General features: G+C 60.0%; 1 protein-coding gene across 10 annotated transcripts in view; it reads left to right on the top strand.

Annotated features, from left to right (window-relative positions):
• INPP5A (inositol polyphosphate-5-phosphatase A) overlaps window positions 1-17,227 on the top strand; it is a 175,548-nt gene that overhangs the window by 43,230 nt on the left and 115,091 nt on the right. For all 10 annotated transcript variants that reach the window (XR_006960969.1, XM_047073641.1, XM_047073646.1 and 7 more), the window contains exon 2: window positions 1,601-1,642. Coding sequence is in view for 8 of the 10 variants with exons in the window: in XM_047073641.1 (XP_046929597.1) it covers window positions 1,601-1,642 (42 nt within the window). In the remaining 2 variants the exon portion in view is untranslated. The remainder of the gene's footprint in view (window positions 1-1,600; window positions 1,643-17,227) is intronic.

Raw genomic sequence — 17,227 nt, forward strand, 5'->3', positions numbered from 1 at the left:
CGAAAGTAGGGGCGCCTGGGTGGCTCAGTCGGTTAAGCGTCCGACTCTTGGTCTCGGCTCAGGTCACAAACTCGCGAACCGTGAGATCGAGCCCTGCGTCAGGCTCCGTGCTGACAAAACAGAGCCTGCGTGGGATTCTTTCTCTGCCCCTCCTGCTCTCTCTCTCAAAGTAAATAAGCAAACTTAAAAACCCCTCAAATACGAAAGTAACGTGTGGTGACCGTAAGCATATCAGAAGTGAAGAAACCGGAGGGTGGCCCTTGGCTCGCACGCTGCGCTCTGCACGCTGGTGTTCTGTCCTCAGGAATGGCGTCGGGAGCTGCATCCTGGCCACGATCCGGTCCTCGGGTCGTGCAGCCGCGTGGTCTCCTCCTCCGCGCCCGGGAGCACTTGCACTGGAAGGTGGCCGCGTCGTCCTGTCAGTGGACGGCCTGCCCGCGGCTCTTTCGTCCGTGCCGGGACTGGGGGCCGGCAGGACTGCTGGGGCCCGGCCGCGTGTCCGGGCCTCCGTCCCGGGAGGCCCCCCTTGCTCTGGCCACGTAGGCCAGGGCTCGCGGTGTCGCCGGTTCGGGCGGTGGGAGAGTGCGTGGACTCCCCGAGTTTGCGGCCACCACCGCGGTCCACGTTACAGCGTGTCCATCACCCCGTGATGGGGAAACCCGTGCCCAGCAGCGGCCACCCCCACCCCTGGCCACGGTCCGCTTCCTGTCTGCGCGGACCGTGCTGAAGGTGGAGTCACGTGTTACTTCCCTTTTGTGTCTGGGTTCTCCCACGTGGCGCGTGTTTTTGAGGGTCGCTGTGCTGTAGCGGGTGGCCGAGCTTCTTTCCTGTTTAAGGCCGAGTCGCAGTCATTTGTGTGGATGGGCGGTGTTTTGCTCATTCGTTCATCCGCGCGTGGGCATTTGGGCCGTGTCCACCTTTTGGCGACTCTGACCGGTGCCCTGGTGTCGCTGCCCGTTTCTCTGTGACGGCTGTTTGCATTTTGCTGGATCACGTGTAGACTCTGATTCGCGCTTTAGGGACCCGCTGGACTGTTTCCCGCAGCACCTGGGGGCTCCGACTCCTCTGCATCCGCCACGGGGTGTGCGCAGGGGGCCTGCCGGGTGGGCCTGGCTGTCCCCGACGGCCCACGACGCGCCTTTCCGTGCACCTGGTGCTCGTGCTGCCCAGACCCGCCCCGGGTTCTTTTTTTGGGACGGCGTCCTCCCTGCTGCCCGCCGGGGAGACGACGGAGTCTGGGGGGCTCGCTGACTGCGGGTGGGGGCTGCTGGGGTGCTGTGCCGTCCTGTGCAGACACTGGTCCGGCTGTGGACCGTCCCTCCCCGTGACCCCATGGGGACAGAGCAGGGCTGAGGGTCGGCCGTGGACGCCCGGCACTGCGGGGCCTGCCTGTCGCCTGGCGAGTTTGGTCCCCGGGGACTGAGAGCCAGGCCCCCTTCTGGGGGGTGGGAGGTCCCCCATGTGGATGCCCCCCCCCCCCAGCACGGGCCCCACAGTGAGGCCCGCGAGGTGGTGTTCACCACCCCAGCGTCTGCTCGTGGCTCTTTGGGGCTGTGTCGACGATCTGACTGTGTTTTCTTTTTCTCTTCCTAATTTATAGCCAGAAAACCTGCAGAAGAACTGGCTGCGGGAGTTCTATCAGGTAAGAGGTGCCGTGACCGCGTGCCTCTCAGATGGCCTGTTTGTGCCGTGAGTACCTGCTCTTTGTGGAGACCGTGCTTTGTCCGGGTCGGGTGCGGGCTGGGGCTGTCCTGGGGCTGGCTGTGCGGGGCGTCACGTGCCTCCGCGGAGGCCCCTGTTCCGATTCCTCTCCCTCTGGGTGGGGGTCTCCGCATGGTTGGGGGGGGGCGTTGGGAGCTTCTGGGGACATTAGGGTACCTTTCAGGAGGGTCCTCTGGTGGCAGCATAAAGGTGGCAAAGCCACGTGGGAGGCCACGGTGGGGTCTGGGCCGGGGTGTGGGGAGGACCCGGGTCCGAGGCTTCAGGGGGAGGCGCTGCCGGATGAGGGGTCAGGTGCTGGCACCGAGCGTTGAACAGGTATTGGCGGAGCCCGTGGTCGGCGCGAATTCTGTTGCGGATGCTCGGGGGCGGGTTGGAAGCGGTGGACAGACGGCTGTGTCCCAGGGTGCGTGCTGCGTGAGCAGACGGGTGGCCAGCGTGGCCAGGGGGCCAGGGGAAGCTCAGGTGTTTCCGGATGACAGGCGGCAGTGGAGTTGAGCACGTGGCACGTGTACACGTGGGACTCCCCAGGTAGTACGTTGGAGAGGCCACTCCGAGGCACGGGATGCCTGGGGAGACCTTGTGGGTGAGAGGAGCTGGGTGGCCAGGCGTCCAGCTCGGCGAGGGCCGTGGGCGACTGGCCCTGCCAGGGTGTGAGGGGTCCACAGCTCCGAGGGCAGCTTGGAGGAGGGTGGCGCAGGTGGGGCGTTGGGGGAGGGGCAGCTGGGGGACGGTCCCCTGCCCCTGTCCCCTGCCCTCCTGCAGCTCTGCTGAGCCCGCGGCCATGCCGTGTGAATAGGACACAGTAGGAGATGCTGGGGATGGCCCTGGGCCCCCCTTCCTCCTGGCCTTGGGGTCCGGCAGGCTGAGATCCGAGGTGCTGAGGGGCAGGGGCAGGGCACAGCAGCCGATGGACGTGGGCACGGGCTGTGTCCTGCCTGCCTGGGCAAGGTGCCAGCCCCGGGCTCCCGCCGTCCCTTCCGGGTGTCGAGGGCGGTCGCGCATTGGTTCTGCTGGTGCCGAGCCATCTACCAGAGGCCCAAGGGGCAGCGGCGGGTGGTGGCAGATCGTGGGGCCACAGGCACGGGAGGGCAGAGCCTCGGACAGCCCTTTTCGTCCCTTGCTGTCCCGTCCAGCGAGGTGCGTCCTTCTGGGGTGTTTGGAGGTGGGGTCCCTCCCTCGCCCATCCCGCACGAATTGTCCGCCGCGTGTCATGCTTGGTTCTCGGCAGGGATGGAAGGCAGACCCCGGGGACACCAGGGAAGCTCTGGAAGGAGCAGCCGTGGGGTGAGCAGGTGGGAGGCCGTCAGCAAGGGTCTCTGGCAGTGAGGTGGGGCTGGTGGGCTCTCTGCCCTGCCCCTCTAACCTTCTGCCCTGCCCAGGGACCTCCGGCCCAGGCCCAGCCCTGGCCCAGCTGTTGCCAGTGTCCGCTCCGGGTGGGAAGCCGGCCGAGCAGGCGAAGCGAGGGCCCTTCCTGGCCAAGCGCTGGCCTCTCGGGGGCTGGACAGGCCCCAGGGCCCCTGCTGCTTGTGGCGTCCTCCTGTGGCTCCCTGGCTCCCTGGGTCTGTGTCCACTTTGGCCGGAGCGGCTGCCCCGTGAAAGCTACAGCTCCCGTTTCTCAGAGGTGGGCCCCGGGTGGGGGGCGGGAGGAGTATAGAGCGTGAGATCGGGGAGGCGCACGTCCTGGGAGGCCAGCAAGCTGCCATCCTGGCTCCTGGCGCGCAGAGAGGCCCCTGGGAGGCGAGACGCCACCCGACAGGCCCCAAACTGGACTCCAGTGCAAACTTTGCCCTTCTTACTCTGCTGGTAATGGGGCCACCGGTCACCACTGCTGTGGCAGCCAGGTACCCGCAGTGGTCTGAGAGGGAGTTCGGGGCCGGGCAGCTGCCCCTCCTGTGAACTCTGACCCCTGGAAAACCACAGACCAACAGGTGTTTCCCCCTCTCTGAGCCTCCTCGCTGCACACAGCCACATTGGGCTGTTTCCGGAACTGGGGACCCGGAACCCAGAACCCAGAGGGGCAGGCAGCCTGTTGCCAGAGCACCTGGTGTCCAGAGTGCTGAGCCTTTATTCACAGAAAGGGGATCGAGAGCCACGGTGTGCACGTGGAGGTGCCATTCTTCCCGGCTTGTGTGCAGAGGTCTCCTCAGAAGGAAGAGATTCCGGTGACGGTTCCTTTCTTTCTTATTTGAAAAAACACTTTTTTTTTTTAGCGTCTATTCATCTTAGTGTGAGAGTGCACGCAGGGGAGGGGCAGAGAGAGAGGGAGACACAGAATCCCAAGCAGGCTCCAGGCTCCGAGCTGTCAGCACAGAGTCCGACGTGGGGCTCGAACCCACGGACCGCGAGACCATGACCTGAGCTGAAGTCGATGCGTAAGTGACTGAGCCACCCAGGTGACCCTCAGTGACGGTTCTTATAAGAATTAAACGGGAGCCCCCCAACACATTTTGGGCTGACCTGGGCAGTGAGGTGCTCAGCCGGCTGGCCCGAGTGCAGAGGGAGTGGGTCCCGCCAGAGCCCAGGCCAGTGCGCTGGGCCAGCACTCAGGGACGAGGCGCCTCCAGGCCCCGGGGGCCTCTGGGTCCCTGCCTTTTTAAAAAGTGTTTAATCCTGGAGTTTCTGTTATGCAGTCATTTTTCAAAGGAGCCTTTGATAAGCTGCTTTTGTAAACACAACTGAATACGACATCTGTGCCTTTTAGAACCCTTGGATTAATTTTCCTTTTTCTGTAACACTTATCACCATAAAAAAGCAGGGGACAAGAGAAATATTGCTGGCGTTTCCGTCCTTAGTTTTGATGGGCCTCTGATGCTTTTGGCATCCAGGATTTTTACATATTTGGTCCTGTGTGTGGCCTTGGCACCAGAGAGGTGGTCAGTCTTCCAGAAGGTGCACAGCCTGGTGTCACCCCTGCTGGCCTCCCCACGCCCCTCCCTGTCCTGTCTCCCTGAGCATCAGACTCTTGGTCCTGTGGCCGGTGACACCAGTCTCCCCCTTGTTGGGGTGCACGGGCTCTAAGTACAGGGGCCAATCCCTGCTCTCATCTACCTCCATACCTCCATGCCAGCAGCAGGCCTTGTGACCCCTTCACGGCCCACCCAGAGCCTCCCCCAGGGCCCGGCCACGTCCCCATTCTGCTCTCTGTAAGCGGCAGAGTGCTCCCTGAGGCCGTAACTCTGGTTGGGTACCTTTCGTGCTTCTGGTCCCCCTGGGTGAGAGCCTAGGGTCCATGCGTGGCCTTCTCTGCGCTGTCTCCAGACACGCTGGGTGTTTCAGGCCTCTGTGCTTGCTCCAAGTTGGCCGTCCGAGCCTTCCCGCCCCATGCACGCCCCTGCCCCCACTCTCTCCCCAGCCCCCACTTTCCCGGTTCTTGTCCTTGTCACCCCCCACCACCTCCCCCGAGAGGCCCCTCCTGGTCACTCTCTTGGCCGCCCCTTACTCTTGCTGTGCTTTGTGGATTCATCTGAGCTTGAACTTGCAGCCTGTGTCCGTTGGGTGCATATTGATCTGTCCCCCTGGAAATGCGGGCTGCACGTCATGGCCTGGATCTTTGTGCCCCGCCAAGTTCCTGCGCCGAGGATAGTGTTCGAGGTGGGGCCTTTGCGAGGGGAATAGGGTTGATGAGGTCACGCGGCGGGCCCACGATGACATTACTGCCCCCGTAAGGAGAGAGAGGGGCCACAGTGTGGGAGGGCCGGCCAGCGGGCCAGGTGCTAGGGGGCCACGCCCTTGGGAGCGTCTGTCACACTGGAGAGACAGCCGGAAAGCCCCGTGGGTGGTCCAGGGATGGTGCTGGGAAGGACATGGCCTGTCTGGGGCTGGGGGTGCAGGCCCCTGTTGGTGGGGTTCTCAGGAAAGCTCTTGAGGAGGCCGTGCCCAGACGTGCTGCCTGCTCTACCCCTGACCCTCCAAACTGCGGGCGAGGCTGCCGGGAAGTCGGTTTTAACTTTTCTCCCCCGTATGATGGTAGCGTGCTTGCACGTAGGCTCTTTGCCATCCCGCTCATGCTTGTCCTGAGCACTGGGAGTGTGTCGGGCACGTGGGGTGTGTGCTCAACAGTTCTTTCTTGAATTACAGTCTGGGGAAATTGCACAAAGCAGAAAGTGTGAATAAATACCCCCAGCCCGTTCTGCCTCCGGCTTGACGCACACGCCCTAACGCGTGTCTCACCAGCTGTGTGCCCGGAGGAGAGGGCGACCTCCTTAGCAGGTTGCAGGCACATGTGTTGTTACAGCTGAGCCGGGAGATCTTTCTGTGTAAGTGAATGCACGCTCCCTGTTTTAATGGCTTCAGAGGATTTCGTTAACTGGACACACCAGCCTTTTGAGAGTCACCGTTCTGTTGATGGATTCCCAGGTTGTTTCGAGTTTATTGTAATGGTGTAGATAAACTGTAACACAGATATGATGTCTCTCATACGAATATAAATTGAACAAGCGTTGAAGATGTTTTAAATTGCAGTAATAAGTATTACTTATTAGCGAGAGAAGTAAGATGAGAAGTTAGACCTGCTTCAAGCAAGACTCCCCAGAGCAAACCCAGATTCTTCTAGCAGCTGAGTGAGTTTATTTGCCTAAGAGATGGAAAACAGGCCAGTAATCAGTTCTTTCCACCAGACACCTTGTTCCTGTGGTCAAGAGTCATTTGCATTGTTATCAGGATTTAGAATTGACAGAATCGTAAAACAGCTCAGTGATCGGTAAGGTCAAGGTGGCCCAGATGGGAGCTCAGCCGGACTCTGGGCTTGCGAATCTGTTGGCCGTGTCAATGTCTTTCACACGTTTGCCGGAGGATGATTCCAAGATGGATGTGCGGAGCGGTCCTGCCTCCAGGTGACCTGCAGGAGCGGGCACCAAACTTACCCTCCGAAACCGGAAAAGAGACACGAAACTGTGGTTTTCAGGCCCAGCCCACAGGCCGGACAGTGACCACGGAGGGTCAGCCCTGCGGCTGCCCCCCCGCCACCGGAGGGGGCGTCCAGGCGGGCCCCGGCAAGGTGGAGGGTGCGGTCATTGCTTACAGCCGACCGGAGATGACCAGACAGGCAAGGATGCGGGCAAGTGGGACCCGTAGTGAGGAGAAAGCAGGCGTTTGGAGCTGGAGCATTACCAGCTTTACCGTCTCGGAGAAGCTGCCTTGGGTTTTACGGGTTGCATCTGTTGTTTTCCTCTTTTCCTCATTTGTTGATTTTTTGCTTTTTATGTTTTACTTTCTTTTGGTTATTTTGGGTTTAAGTTGCTTTTCTCTATCTCATTCTGAAGGTGGAAGATAAAAATCACCAATTTCAGAAATCTGACGTGGGGCATCGTCACTAACAACTCTGCAGGCATTAGAAAGATAAGGGAATATCAGTGAGCAACTTCATGCTAATAAATTCAAAGATTTATGTGAGAGTTGCCTGTTTTTGGAAAAACAAAGCATCAAAGCTCACAGTCAAGAAGTACGTGAACTCAGTGGTCCTCTATCTGTTAAATTAAACTTTGCCCACCACTTTGGGACAAAAAACCCCAGGCCCGCGTGGTTTCAGTGGTGAATTCTGTCAAACACTGAAGCGAGACTCAGTGACAATTCTGCACAAACTTTCAGAGATATTGAGGCCCGGGCGATGCTTCCTCACTCCCGTGACACGAGTGTCACCAGAGCACCAAGGCAGGCAGAGGCTTTATGTGACGAAGGTACATGTGCCAACGTCTCCCTTGAAATAAATGCAAAATATAAAACTTTAGCATCGAATGTGTAAAGCAGCGTGTACCAGCGTGTCACATGGGTACACACACGCAGGCACAGCGGATGACAAAGTTAATGCGTCGTCACCAAGGAACAGATCAGAAATCGATAGATAAAGTTTACCATGTCAACAGATTAAAGAAGAAAAGCCATGCGATCATCTCAATATGTGCAGAGAAAGCATTTGGCAAAATTCTGTAACCACGTCTCATGCAGACTGTCAGCAAACTAAGGACTGAGGGGACCTCTCAGCCCGTGAAGGCGTCTTTAGAGCCCATGGCTGACCTCATGCCCGATGGCGGGGCAGGGACGCCTGGCGTCACCTCCCCTGTTCAGTGTGGTCCCGAGGGTCCTGGCCAGGCCGATCTGAGAGAAGGAACTGAAAGTCCCCGTGTGGGTGAAGATATGACTGCGGTTCACAGGCTCACAGAGGGTCCACGGGAACCTTACTAGCGTAAGCGCATTTGCTGGCAGTGTGCCAGGACTCTGCAGAGACATCTTTGTCCCCTTGGCCACGAACGGTTGGAGCCTTAAGTGGCGCTGACAGAGGAGGGGCCTGACGTAAACGTACCGGCGTCAACACCTGCGCGTAGAGGCCTGTGAGCCGGGTACGAAGGACGCCAGAGACCACGTGAAGGGACGGGGAGGCACGCTGTGTTTGTGTCATGGAGACTCTGTGATGCTAGTGTGGTGACCCCCCTCTGACCGAGCCCCCGTTCAGTGCATTTCCACTCCAGACCTCTGGGTGGTGTTTCGGTAGAAGTCTACAAAGTAGGTCTAAGATTTTATGTGGAAAAGGAGGAACTAGAATAGCCAAAAGTTTAGGGACTCACACTCTGATTTCATGATTTCTTGTAAAGTTACAGCCACCAGGACAGTACTCTGGCAAAAGGACAGAGCTACAGACCAATGGAACAGAAAAGAGATCCCAAAGTAGAGCCAGGAATATGGCCAAGTGATCGACCAGGGCTGACGGCTCTTGATCAGAGGAAGGGTGTCGTTGAGCCCACGGTGCTGGGAAAGTGGGCCTTCGTCCGTCCACACGCAGAAAGCAGCACGTTGCACCGCAAGCAGATTAAAGTCAGCTGTGGACCTGAGTATGAAACCCAAAATTATAAAAGTCCTAGAAGAAAACTTAGGAGAACATCTCTGTGACCTTGAATTAGGCAAAGATTTCTTAGACACACCGAAGCACAATTCATAAGAGAAAAACACTGATGAATTAGAATTTGTCATAATTAGGAGCTGGCCAAGCCCAGCCAGTAGCTGCCCGCTGGGGAGCGGGAGGGAAGCACTCCCCCGAGTCCTAGTGAGCGGTGGGAGTCCTGCGTGGGGCTAGGGTCTCGTCCAGGGGTCTGTGTCCCCGCATCTGGGGGTCGTGTCCTTGCACCTGGGGGTCTATGTCCCTGCACCTGGGGGTCGTGTCCCCGCACCTGGGGTCTTGTCCCCGCACCTGGGGTCGTGTCCCCGCACCTGGGTGTCCCTGCACCTGGGGTTTTGTCCCCGCACCTGGGGGTCGTGTCCCCGCACCTGGGGGTCTATGTCCCTGCACCTGGGTGTCCCTGCACCTGGGGTTTTGTCCCCGCACCTGGGGGGTCTATGTCCCCGCACCTGGGGGTCGTGTCCCCGCACCTGGGGGTCTATGTCCCCGCACCTGGGTGTCCCTGCACCTGGGGTTTTGTCCCCGCACCTGGGGGTCATGTCCCTGCACCTGGGGGTCTATGTCCCCGCATGTGGGGGTCGTGTCCCTGCACCTGGGTGTCCCTGTACCTGGGGTTTTGTCCCTGCACGTGGGGGTCATGTCCCCGCACCTGGGGGTCGTGTCCCCGCACCTGGGGGTCGTGTCCCCGCACCTGGGTGTCCCTGCACCTGGGGTTTTGTCCCTGCACCTGGGGGTCTATGTCCCCGCACCTGGGGGTCTTGTAAGGAGAACAGAGTTATTACTGCTGGGGTGCTGTGAACACGGCCTGGCCCATGGTGCTGTCCTGGCCGCCAGGCTGCCGTGAACTGCTGGGCCACAGCGCGCCGAGCCATGTGCTCCGCGCTTACTGTCGTCTTCTCTCTGGGTGCACAGGGCTGGCTTCTCTAAGCTCCAAATGGTTGAAGGACCACTGAGGAAAAGACTGATGGATGTGACTCAATAAAACTGCGGTTTTTAAAAATTCTGTAAAGAGCTCTTACAAATGAAGGAGAACTTGTAAAACTACCATAGAAAAGTGGCCAAAATCTATCTCGTAGGATTGAGCCCTGTGCTGCCCGACAGAAAGGTCCTGAGAGTTACGTGCAAAATCCCACTGTCTAGGAGCCGTGTTCAAACAGGAAAAAGAATAGGTGAGATCAAGTCTAATAATGTTTCATTCAACCCAGCGTGTCCCGACGCTAACACGTAACCAGCACAGTTGGCAGGACGCCCTCTGTCCCTTCGCGCCGCCTCCCGCGTGGCTTCTGTCCGCAGCACATCGCCACGTGCCCAGGTGCATTTTGCACACCACTGCGGCGGGCTGTCCCGTCTCCCCGCCCACCAGAGCCGCGCATCAGTTCTGCGGCTGACAGTGACAGAGGACCCATCCAGCCTCTGGCGCCCACGGATGTGAGAGCCTCCAAGTGGCTCTGCCCCTGACCCCGGTGCCCACTCCCCTCCTAGGTGGGCCGGGGAGCGCAGACCCTCACTCACAGCCGCGGAGGCCCATCCCAGCACCACCAGGCCCTGCCGCTCACCTCAGGGCCACCGGAGGTGGTCTGGCACCGTCGGTTTCCGTAGCACAGCTGTGGTGGCCCTGGCAGAGTGACATGGGACGTGGTTTATCGTGTCCCGCTTGGCACAGACGTGCACATGTGCAGACCGCAGTTAGCCGTGGGATCCCAGGTGATCTGTTCCTTCGGTTGCTTCCTTCGGTCTCTGGGGATTGATGGCGCAGACTCGGCGGTGGCTGCTGAGCGGTAGGTGTTCGCTGCCGGCCGGGCTGGGCCCTTGTTTCCCAAATCACAGCCGTGCTGGGCCCCACTCTACAGGTGAGAAAGCTGAGGCATGAAGGGGTCAGGAGATGTGCCAAAGGGACCCGGCTGCAGGATGGGAGTCCCAGCCTCTGCGGTGCCGAAGGTAGAGCCGGCCACTCAGCGGGGAGGCCCCGGGGCGAGGGGTCCCGCCAGGGCAAGGGGCGGCGGTTCGAGGGATGGGTGGCCGGAGTCCATGAGGCAGGGCAGCTGTGGGAAGGGGTCTGGGTGTGGCTTCCTGGCAGCAGGCAGGGGAAGGAGGAGGGACCCGGGCCCTCCGGGTCAAGGGCCAGCCGCCTGCTGTGGGGGTACGTGAGGAAGGAGAGGTTGGCCGGGCCAGCGGGCAGGGGTGAGGCCCGCAAACCTGGTAAGAGAGGGGAGTCCTTGGTTGCCTGGCTCTGGGATCCGACTCGGTGAGCGACTGTCCCGAGGAGTCCTTAGGGCCCAGACCGGAGAGGAGACAGGAGAACCTGCCAGCTCCTGGGGTGGGCACAGGGTGGTCCTGCCGGCCAGGCCTCTGGAGGGTGTGGACTTGGAGTTCAGGACAGACCATCCGCCCTAGGGGGACTGGGGAGGTTGGGAGGGGCAGGGCTGGGGAGAGATGATCATTGGGTGGGGGGACGGGGCAGGAGGGACGGGATGGCAGCTGAGGGAAGGGCCAGAGCCCGGTATGGCCCCCAGGGACCCTCTCGGACCCCGTGACCACAGTCCCTCGCCGGCTGGAAATGGCTCAAAGGAGGGGCCTCGTGGCAGTTTCCGTGGTGGGTGGGCCTTGGGAAGGAGGTCTCCAGATGGGGTGCCCAGGGGTCTCGTGCCGTGACCTTGGGACCGTGGCCACCACTGACCCCTGTGCTCAGTGTGAGGTCAGGCGAGTGTGTGGGAAGCGGTCTGGAGGCCTCGCCGCATCTGCCAAGGACCTGGTTTGATTCTGTTCCCTCCCCCGACCCCCACCCCCACCCCAAGTCAGGGCAGAGTGCTTCTTAAGTGAAAAGCAGGCGGTTCGAGTGGAGCTTTCATGTCCCAAAGCGACGGGTATTATTAAAATTGAACGGCGCTGTGTGTTTCTGGGCTGTAGCAGGAGACGGTTCCCCGCGCTGACGGCCTCCGAGAGCGGCAGCTTCAGCGTTTGCCGTCACCTGTGGGCCGGGCAGGGTCGGGCCGCCCGGAGGAGACTCGGGCGTCGTGCCTTGGGACGGCAGCCGGGCCAGACCCATCCTGGACCGGGAGCCGGGGTCCAGCCTCACACAGGGCCGCGAAGGCCCCTCGCTCATCGGCCGATGGCGGCGCAGCCCCCTGGCGAGGCCGCCGGAGCTTGCGGCGGTCTGCGGGCCGCGTGCGGGAGGAAATGCGTGCTGGTGGCCCGGCCCCCACGTGGACTCCGGGAGGGCGGCCAGGCAGGGCGGCGGGCAGCTGGGGGCGGGCCCCTGGCCTCCGCCCCCTCCCGGCACAGCCCCGGGGGAGGGGGGGGCTTCGAGGTGAGCGCGTCTCCAGGCAGACTTGGCAAATAGCGGTCACTTTTCCCTCCGGGAATTCTTTTGTCCCCTTTCTGCCCCTTATCTTGGCCATCAGGCTTCCACTGGCCTGTGTGCAGGATGTAATTCCTTTTTAGGTCACTCAGATGCTCCTCTCCGAGAAAGCCTAACCCGGCGCGGCCGCGGCCGCTGCTATTTTTAGCGCTGACTCCTGGCCGCCAGGGTTGGGGGTGGGGCGGGGCTGCCTTGCTGGTGCCCTGGGCCCCTGCCTTCTGGCCCGGCCACCTGCACAGCGTCTGGAGGGCCGGCGGCTGCTGCGTGTGAGCATGTGCGTGTGTGCGGGAGCGTGTGTGTGAACGTGCGTGTGGGAGCATGTGTGTGTGAACGCGCGTGTGTGCAGGAGTATGTGTGTGCGTGAACGTGCATGTGTGAGCATGTGCGTGTGTGAATGTGCATGTGTGCGCGAGCATGTGCGTGTGTGAACGTGCGGGTGCGGGGAGCATGTGTGTGCGTGAACGTGCGTGTGGGAGCATGTGTGTGTGAACGTGTGTGTGAGCATGTGCATGTGTGAACGTGCATGTGTGCGTGAGCATGTGTGTGTGTGAATGTACATGTGTGAGCATGTGTGTGTGTGCGGGAGCACATGTGCACACTTGTTTGTGCAACCACATGTGCGCAATCATGTGTGTGTTCTTGTAATTCCTTAGGCATATTTTTGCCCACGTTTCTTTCTTTCCTTCCCTCTCTCTCTCTCTCCCTTCCTTCCTTTGTTCCTTCCTTCCTTCCTTCCTTCCTTCCTTCCTTCCTTCCTTCCTTCCTTCAAGTGCATGCCTATGTGAGTGGGGGAGGGGCAGAGAGAGGGAAAGAGAAAATCAGGCTCCATACTCAGTGCAGAACCAGACACAGCCTTGAACCCATGACCCTGGGATCATGACCTGAGCCAAAAACAAGAGTCGGACGCTCAACCGAACCACCCAGGCGCCCCAGTTGCCCACATTTCTCATTCACTCTTTTCTAAAATGTTTTTCTTGATTCGTCTGATGAAAGAACCCATGTATTTTTATCATAAGTTTTCTTTTTTTTTTTTTTGTGGCAAATTTTGGTCAAGTGAATATGCGCTTCGGGCAGTGACTTGTGTGCTGTCCCAGGTGAAGGTATGCCGGTGTCCCCGTCCGGCAGGATGTGACCGGTTGTGTGAAGGCTCAGGTCTGGCGGGGGCCTACGGCTGCTTACACGCACCTCCCCGCACCCTGTGTTGTGTACTGAGATGCCTTTCCAACCAGAAGTGACGTGAGCTCGCTGTCCCATAACTCGGAGGGGTTTTTTCCTGTGCACCCTCAAGGTGTCTGTGCCATCAGCCCTGAAGGAATCCCTGCCCAGGATCACCTGAGGTCCAGACTTCCTTCCCGTTGGGCCGGGAAGGCCCAAAGCTCGTCTGGCACGGCCACCGTGGCCGGTCTCTGTGCCCACGGCGCGTGCAGCAGCGTCAGACTCACGCCGCTAGTTAAGGGGCTTCCTCTGTGTCCGGCTTGTGCTGCGGGCCGACCCCAGCGTCCTCACTGACGCTCGCAGTGACTGTCAGAGGCAGGCTCTCCGGGAAGCGGATGCTCAGGCAGCCCAGAGCAGGACTCTAAGCAAGCAGGTGTGCTCCCTGGAGAGCCCACGCCACCACCCACCCTGCCACCCTACCCCCGGCAAGCTGTGGGGAGCCCACTACTCTCAGGACCCGGAAGTTGGCCGTTACATGCATTATTAAAAATCTGGTTCTAGAAACATGTAATGGAGTAAGTGGTGATGAAACCAGAGATAACAGAGGCCCCACACTCACCACTTCTGAGTGATTTTGCTGCATTTTACCAACGGGATCCAGGTTTTTTGTGTCTGTAGGAGGATGGAACGTTAAGTGTCGCTGAGCATCTCCCAAAGCCCGTGTTCGGCACCGTCACGTCAGCTCAGTGTGGGCCACGGGGAGGGCACTTAGGCCACGGGAACAGGTACATCCGACCAGTCAGGGCTTTGCCCCAGAGAGCCAGGTGTTAGCACCTGCCTGTAGAGCGGGCGGAGCAGCGGCGGCTCAGACCCTTGAAGACACGTCTGTCCCCAGGGCAGCGGTTCTCGGGTTGTGTCCGAAACTACCGCGGGCGTTTTTTGTCAAGCGAGGAGGACACTGCGACAGAAGTACTGCCTGTCAGTCGGTGACGTTTGGTAAGAGTGCACCATGGGGCGGTGGGGGGGGCGTTTTCTGGAATGGTCCAGCCTGACTTCCCATGCCACAGCGATGTATGACTCTACCACTGAAGGCTTACGTTTGCCTCACAAAGCACCCCACAGCATCACTCGCTTACAAAGGAAATATTTTCTATCAGTGAAAATTCCCATAGTACGTCACCAAAATTACCATTTTCTAATGAGCTACTGTGCATTTCTCATCACATGCCATAATTAAATTTGTTTTCAAGCAAAGTCCTCAGTTTGTGTGTGTGTGCCTCTGAGTGACCCCATTGCCCGCACCCTGGATGGATTTAGCGTCTGAGCGCGGGCACCTGCCCCCACCCCCGACAAGAGCCGGCAGACGGCAGTGGTCTTCAAGCTGAGTTCCAGGGTGGGACGTCGAGGGGGAACCTGTGTCCTTGCCTGCCATTAAGAGACCAGGGAAGGTCACCCTGACACGGGCGCAGTGGGACGTTCGCCCCTCCCCCAGCTCGGAGCAGGGGACTGGAGCGCACGGGCCCTGGGCGGTGGGCTGGTGAGCCGCTCTCTGGGTTTCTGGCCCTGCTCCCCCCGAGTTACCCAATGAATGTGATGGGCAGACCTTTTATTCTGATGACTGTGAATCATGCAGCAGAGGGAGTCGTGCGAGGGCCCTCAGGGCTGCTTTGCCTCAGCGTTTCCAGCTCTCGGCCGGGTTGGTTTCAGTTATGTCCCACCTCCCGCCCCCCCCCCCATCTGACACAAAACCCAGGCTGTGCCGTGTCACTCATCAATGTCACAGCACATGTCTCGGAAAGACCGTGTCATTACACCCCAGAAGATTACTAATAATTTCATCACATCACTGATGTGAACCACTGATGGGACCAGCCAGCCCGTGTTCAGAGGCTCCCCGTGGCCGCGGCCGTGTCGTTTGTCTCCCGTGTGTGCTGCAGTGGCTCTCACTGTCGCAGAAGAAATTAACATTCCCTGTCAGGCTATGGGGGTGGAATTGGCATGTTGGAATTGGCATGTAATTGGCGTGTCGGAAGCGGCCGGCTGGTCTGCCCTGGGAAGCTCGCGTGCTCACAAGGTTGCTGGCGGCCTGAGACCGCCCCGCTGTCCCTGTGCCCGGCACAGCCACCCTCGCTGCCCATCGCCGTGCAGTTTCCGGATCTCTGTGTACGTGGAATCAGACGGCGTGCGCTTTCTCTTACTGGCTGCCTGCGCTCGCTGCGCTCCGTGTGCTGTCTGGAGAGTCCCGAGGCCCAGCAGGGACCGCTCCCCGGGCGAGCGCTGCAGCCTTCGCCTGGATGGTTCTGCGAGGGCTGTCCCATCCAGGTGCTTGCCCGTGTGCTCTGGTGCGCGTGTGCGTTCTTGTCCACGCCGGCACAGTGGAGCTGTTGCCGTGCAGACGGCGTGGCCTCTCCGTGGAAATCGTTCGCCTGCACGTGCTGTAGCGGATTCCTCAAAAGGGCTGGTGGACCCAGAATTCCCTAGGTTTCTGTCTGTTGAAACTGTATTCCTGTGCCTGTGACACTTGAAGGACACTAGTGTGGGTGTGTGTGTCCTCGGTCACACTTTGTGTCACTGAGGCTCTCAGAGAGAGGTGCCTCCGTCGCCGCCTTGGTTCGCGCGTTGGTTCTGACCAGCCTGGTGGGCCTGTTTCCTTTGATTTGGTTAACGGGTCTGTGTCCTGGAGGCCTGCGGGGTTGTGTGTGCACCTGTGAGACCGAGGTATCCCGGGTGGATTGTTCCGGGCCAGTTTCTTCAGATGCTCAGTAAGTCCTTCTGAGTTGTAAGTTCAGGTCTCTTTCTATTTAGGGGAAGTTTCCTCGGATCATAATTGTAAAGATTAGTTCTGATCGGATGTTTTCTCCCGCAGGACCTGGTGGCCTCTCCCCGTCCCCCCTTCCCTCTCCCCTCCGTTGTGGTTTGTCTTGTCAGTAGACCCTCCCTTGTTGGCTTTGTCGTTGGTCCATCTTTTCTGTGAGGATTTTGTCTTTTTTTTTTTTTCCTTCCCATTTTTTCCCAGAGGTTAATGTCATTTCCTTCGCTCTGTCTTTCTGGTCCATTTCTGGTTTAGCGTTGCGTTCCGATTCCGTGTGTTTTGCCTGTTCTGAGGTGGTGGTTTGAGTGTCCTTAATTCCGTCGCAGTGTGGACTCCCGAGCCACCTGCAGGGGCTTGGCGAGGGGTGTGTGGATTCTCAGCCCGACAGCGCCCCCTTCTGTCCTCCCAGCAAAGTGCAGGCAGGTCTGGGCTCCTGAGCCACGAGGGCCTGTCTTGTCTGTGCCAAGGACGGTGCACCCTTCTGTCTGCGAGCCCGACTCCCCCTGCCCTCCTTTCTCCTCCGTCACCAGCTGCCCAAGGCTGCCTTCCTCCTCTCTGTCCCCTGTCTTCCCCGCAAGTCCCGTCCAGATGCGTCTGTCCTGCCGCGGCACACGCCCTGCCGTCCCCTCCTTGCTGCGTGCTCTCTCCTTTCAGGCCCCGCCTTCCGGGCCTCACCCCGGCCCTGTGCTGGGCCCCCCCAAGCGGCTGCAAGTGTGGGACACGCTGCCGGGCGCTGGCCGCCAGGAGCCAGGACCGCGCATCCGTGCAGCCCCTGAGGCCGTGCTGTGTCTGCCCCTCTCCTCCCACTTAGCGAGTGCCCTCGTGGTCCAGCCACCGATCCAGCCCTGTCATTTGTCCCTGCTCTGCTGGTGGGCTGTCCGCTTCTCCAGAGACGTGGCCGGTGCACCAGAGGCAGGGCAGACGCTCCCTTTGTGTCTGCAGTCACCACTTCCGGAGCAGTCCGGAGTCCAAGGTGGCCAACGTGTGGGTTGTTTCGTGTCCCCACGAAGCCACGGATACAGACGTATTTTGTTTCCGTCCATTTTAGGCAGTAACCGCGTGTCCTGGATGGCTTTGTGCTGTCGAGGGTGTGGCGGCTCCTGTGCGGGAGTCGACCCTGCGGCCCAGGTGGCCCACCAGGCTCCTCCTGCTTGGGGTCCTGCGGTGGCTCACGTGCACCTGAGCGCCGGGCGAGGCCTCTCATCGCCAGCTCCGCCAGCGTGGCTGCACGTTAGTCTCCCGTCTGTAGGCGAGCCTGTGTGCGGCCGTGGCGCAGCCCACGGCAGCGGAG

The sequence above is a fragment of the Lynx rufus genome, unplaced genomic scaffold, assembly GCF_022079265.1.
Source record: "Lynx rufus isolate CCGP_SWC_20201006 ecotype Redwood Valley unplaced genomic scaffold, mLynRuf1.p SCAF_11, whole genome shotgun sequence".
NCBI classification, from domain to species: Eukaryota; Metazoa; Chordata; class Mammalia; order Carnivora; family Felidae; genus Lynx; species Lynx rufus.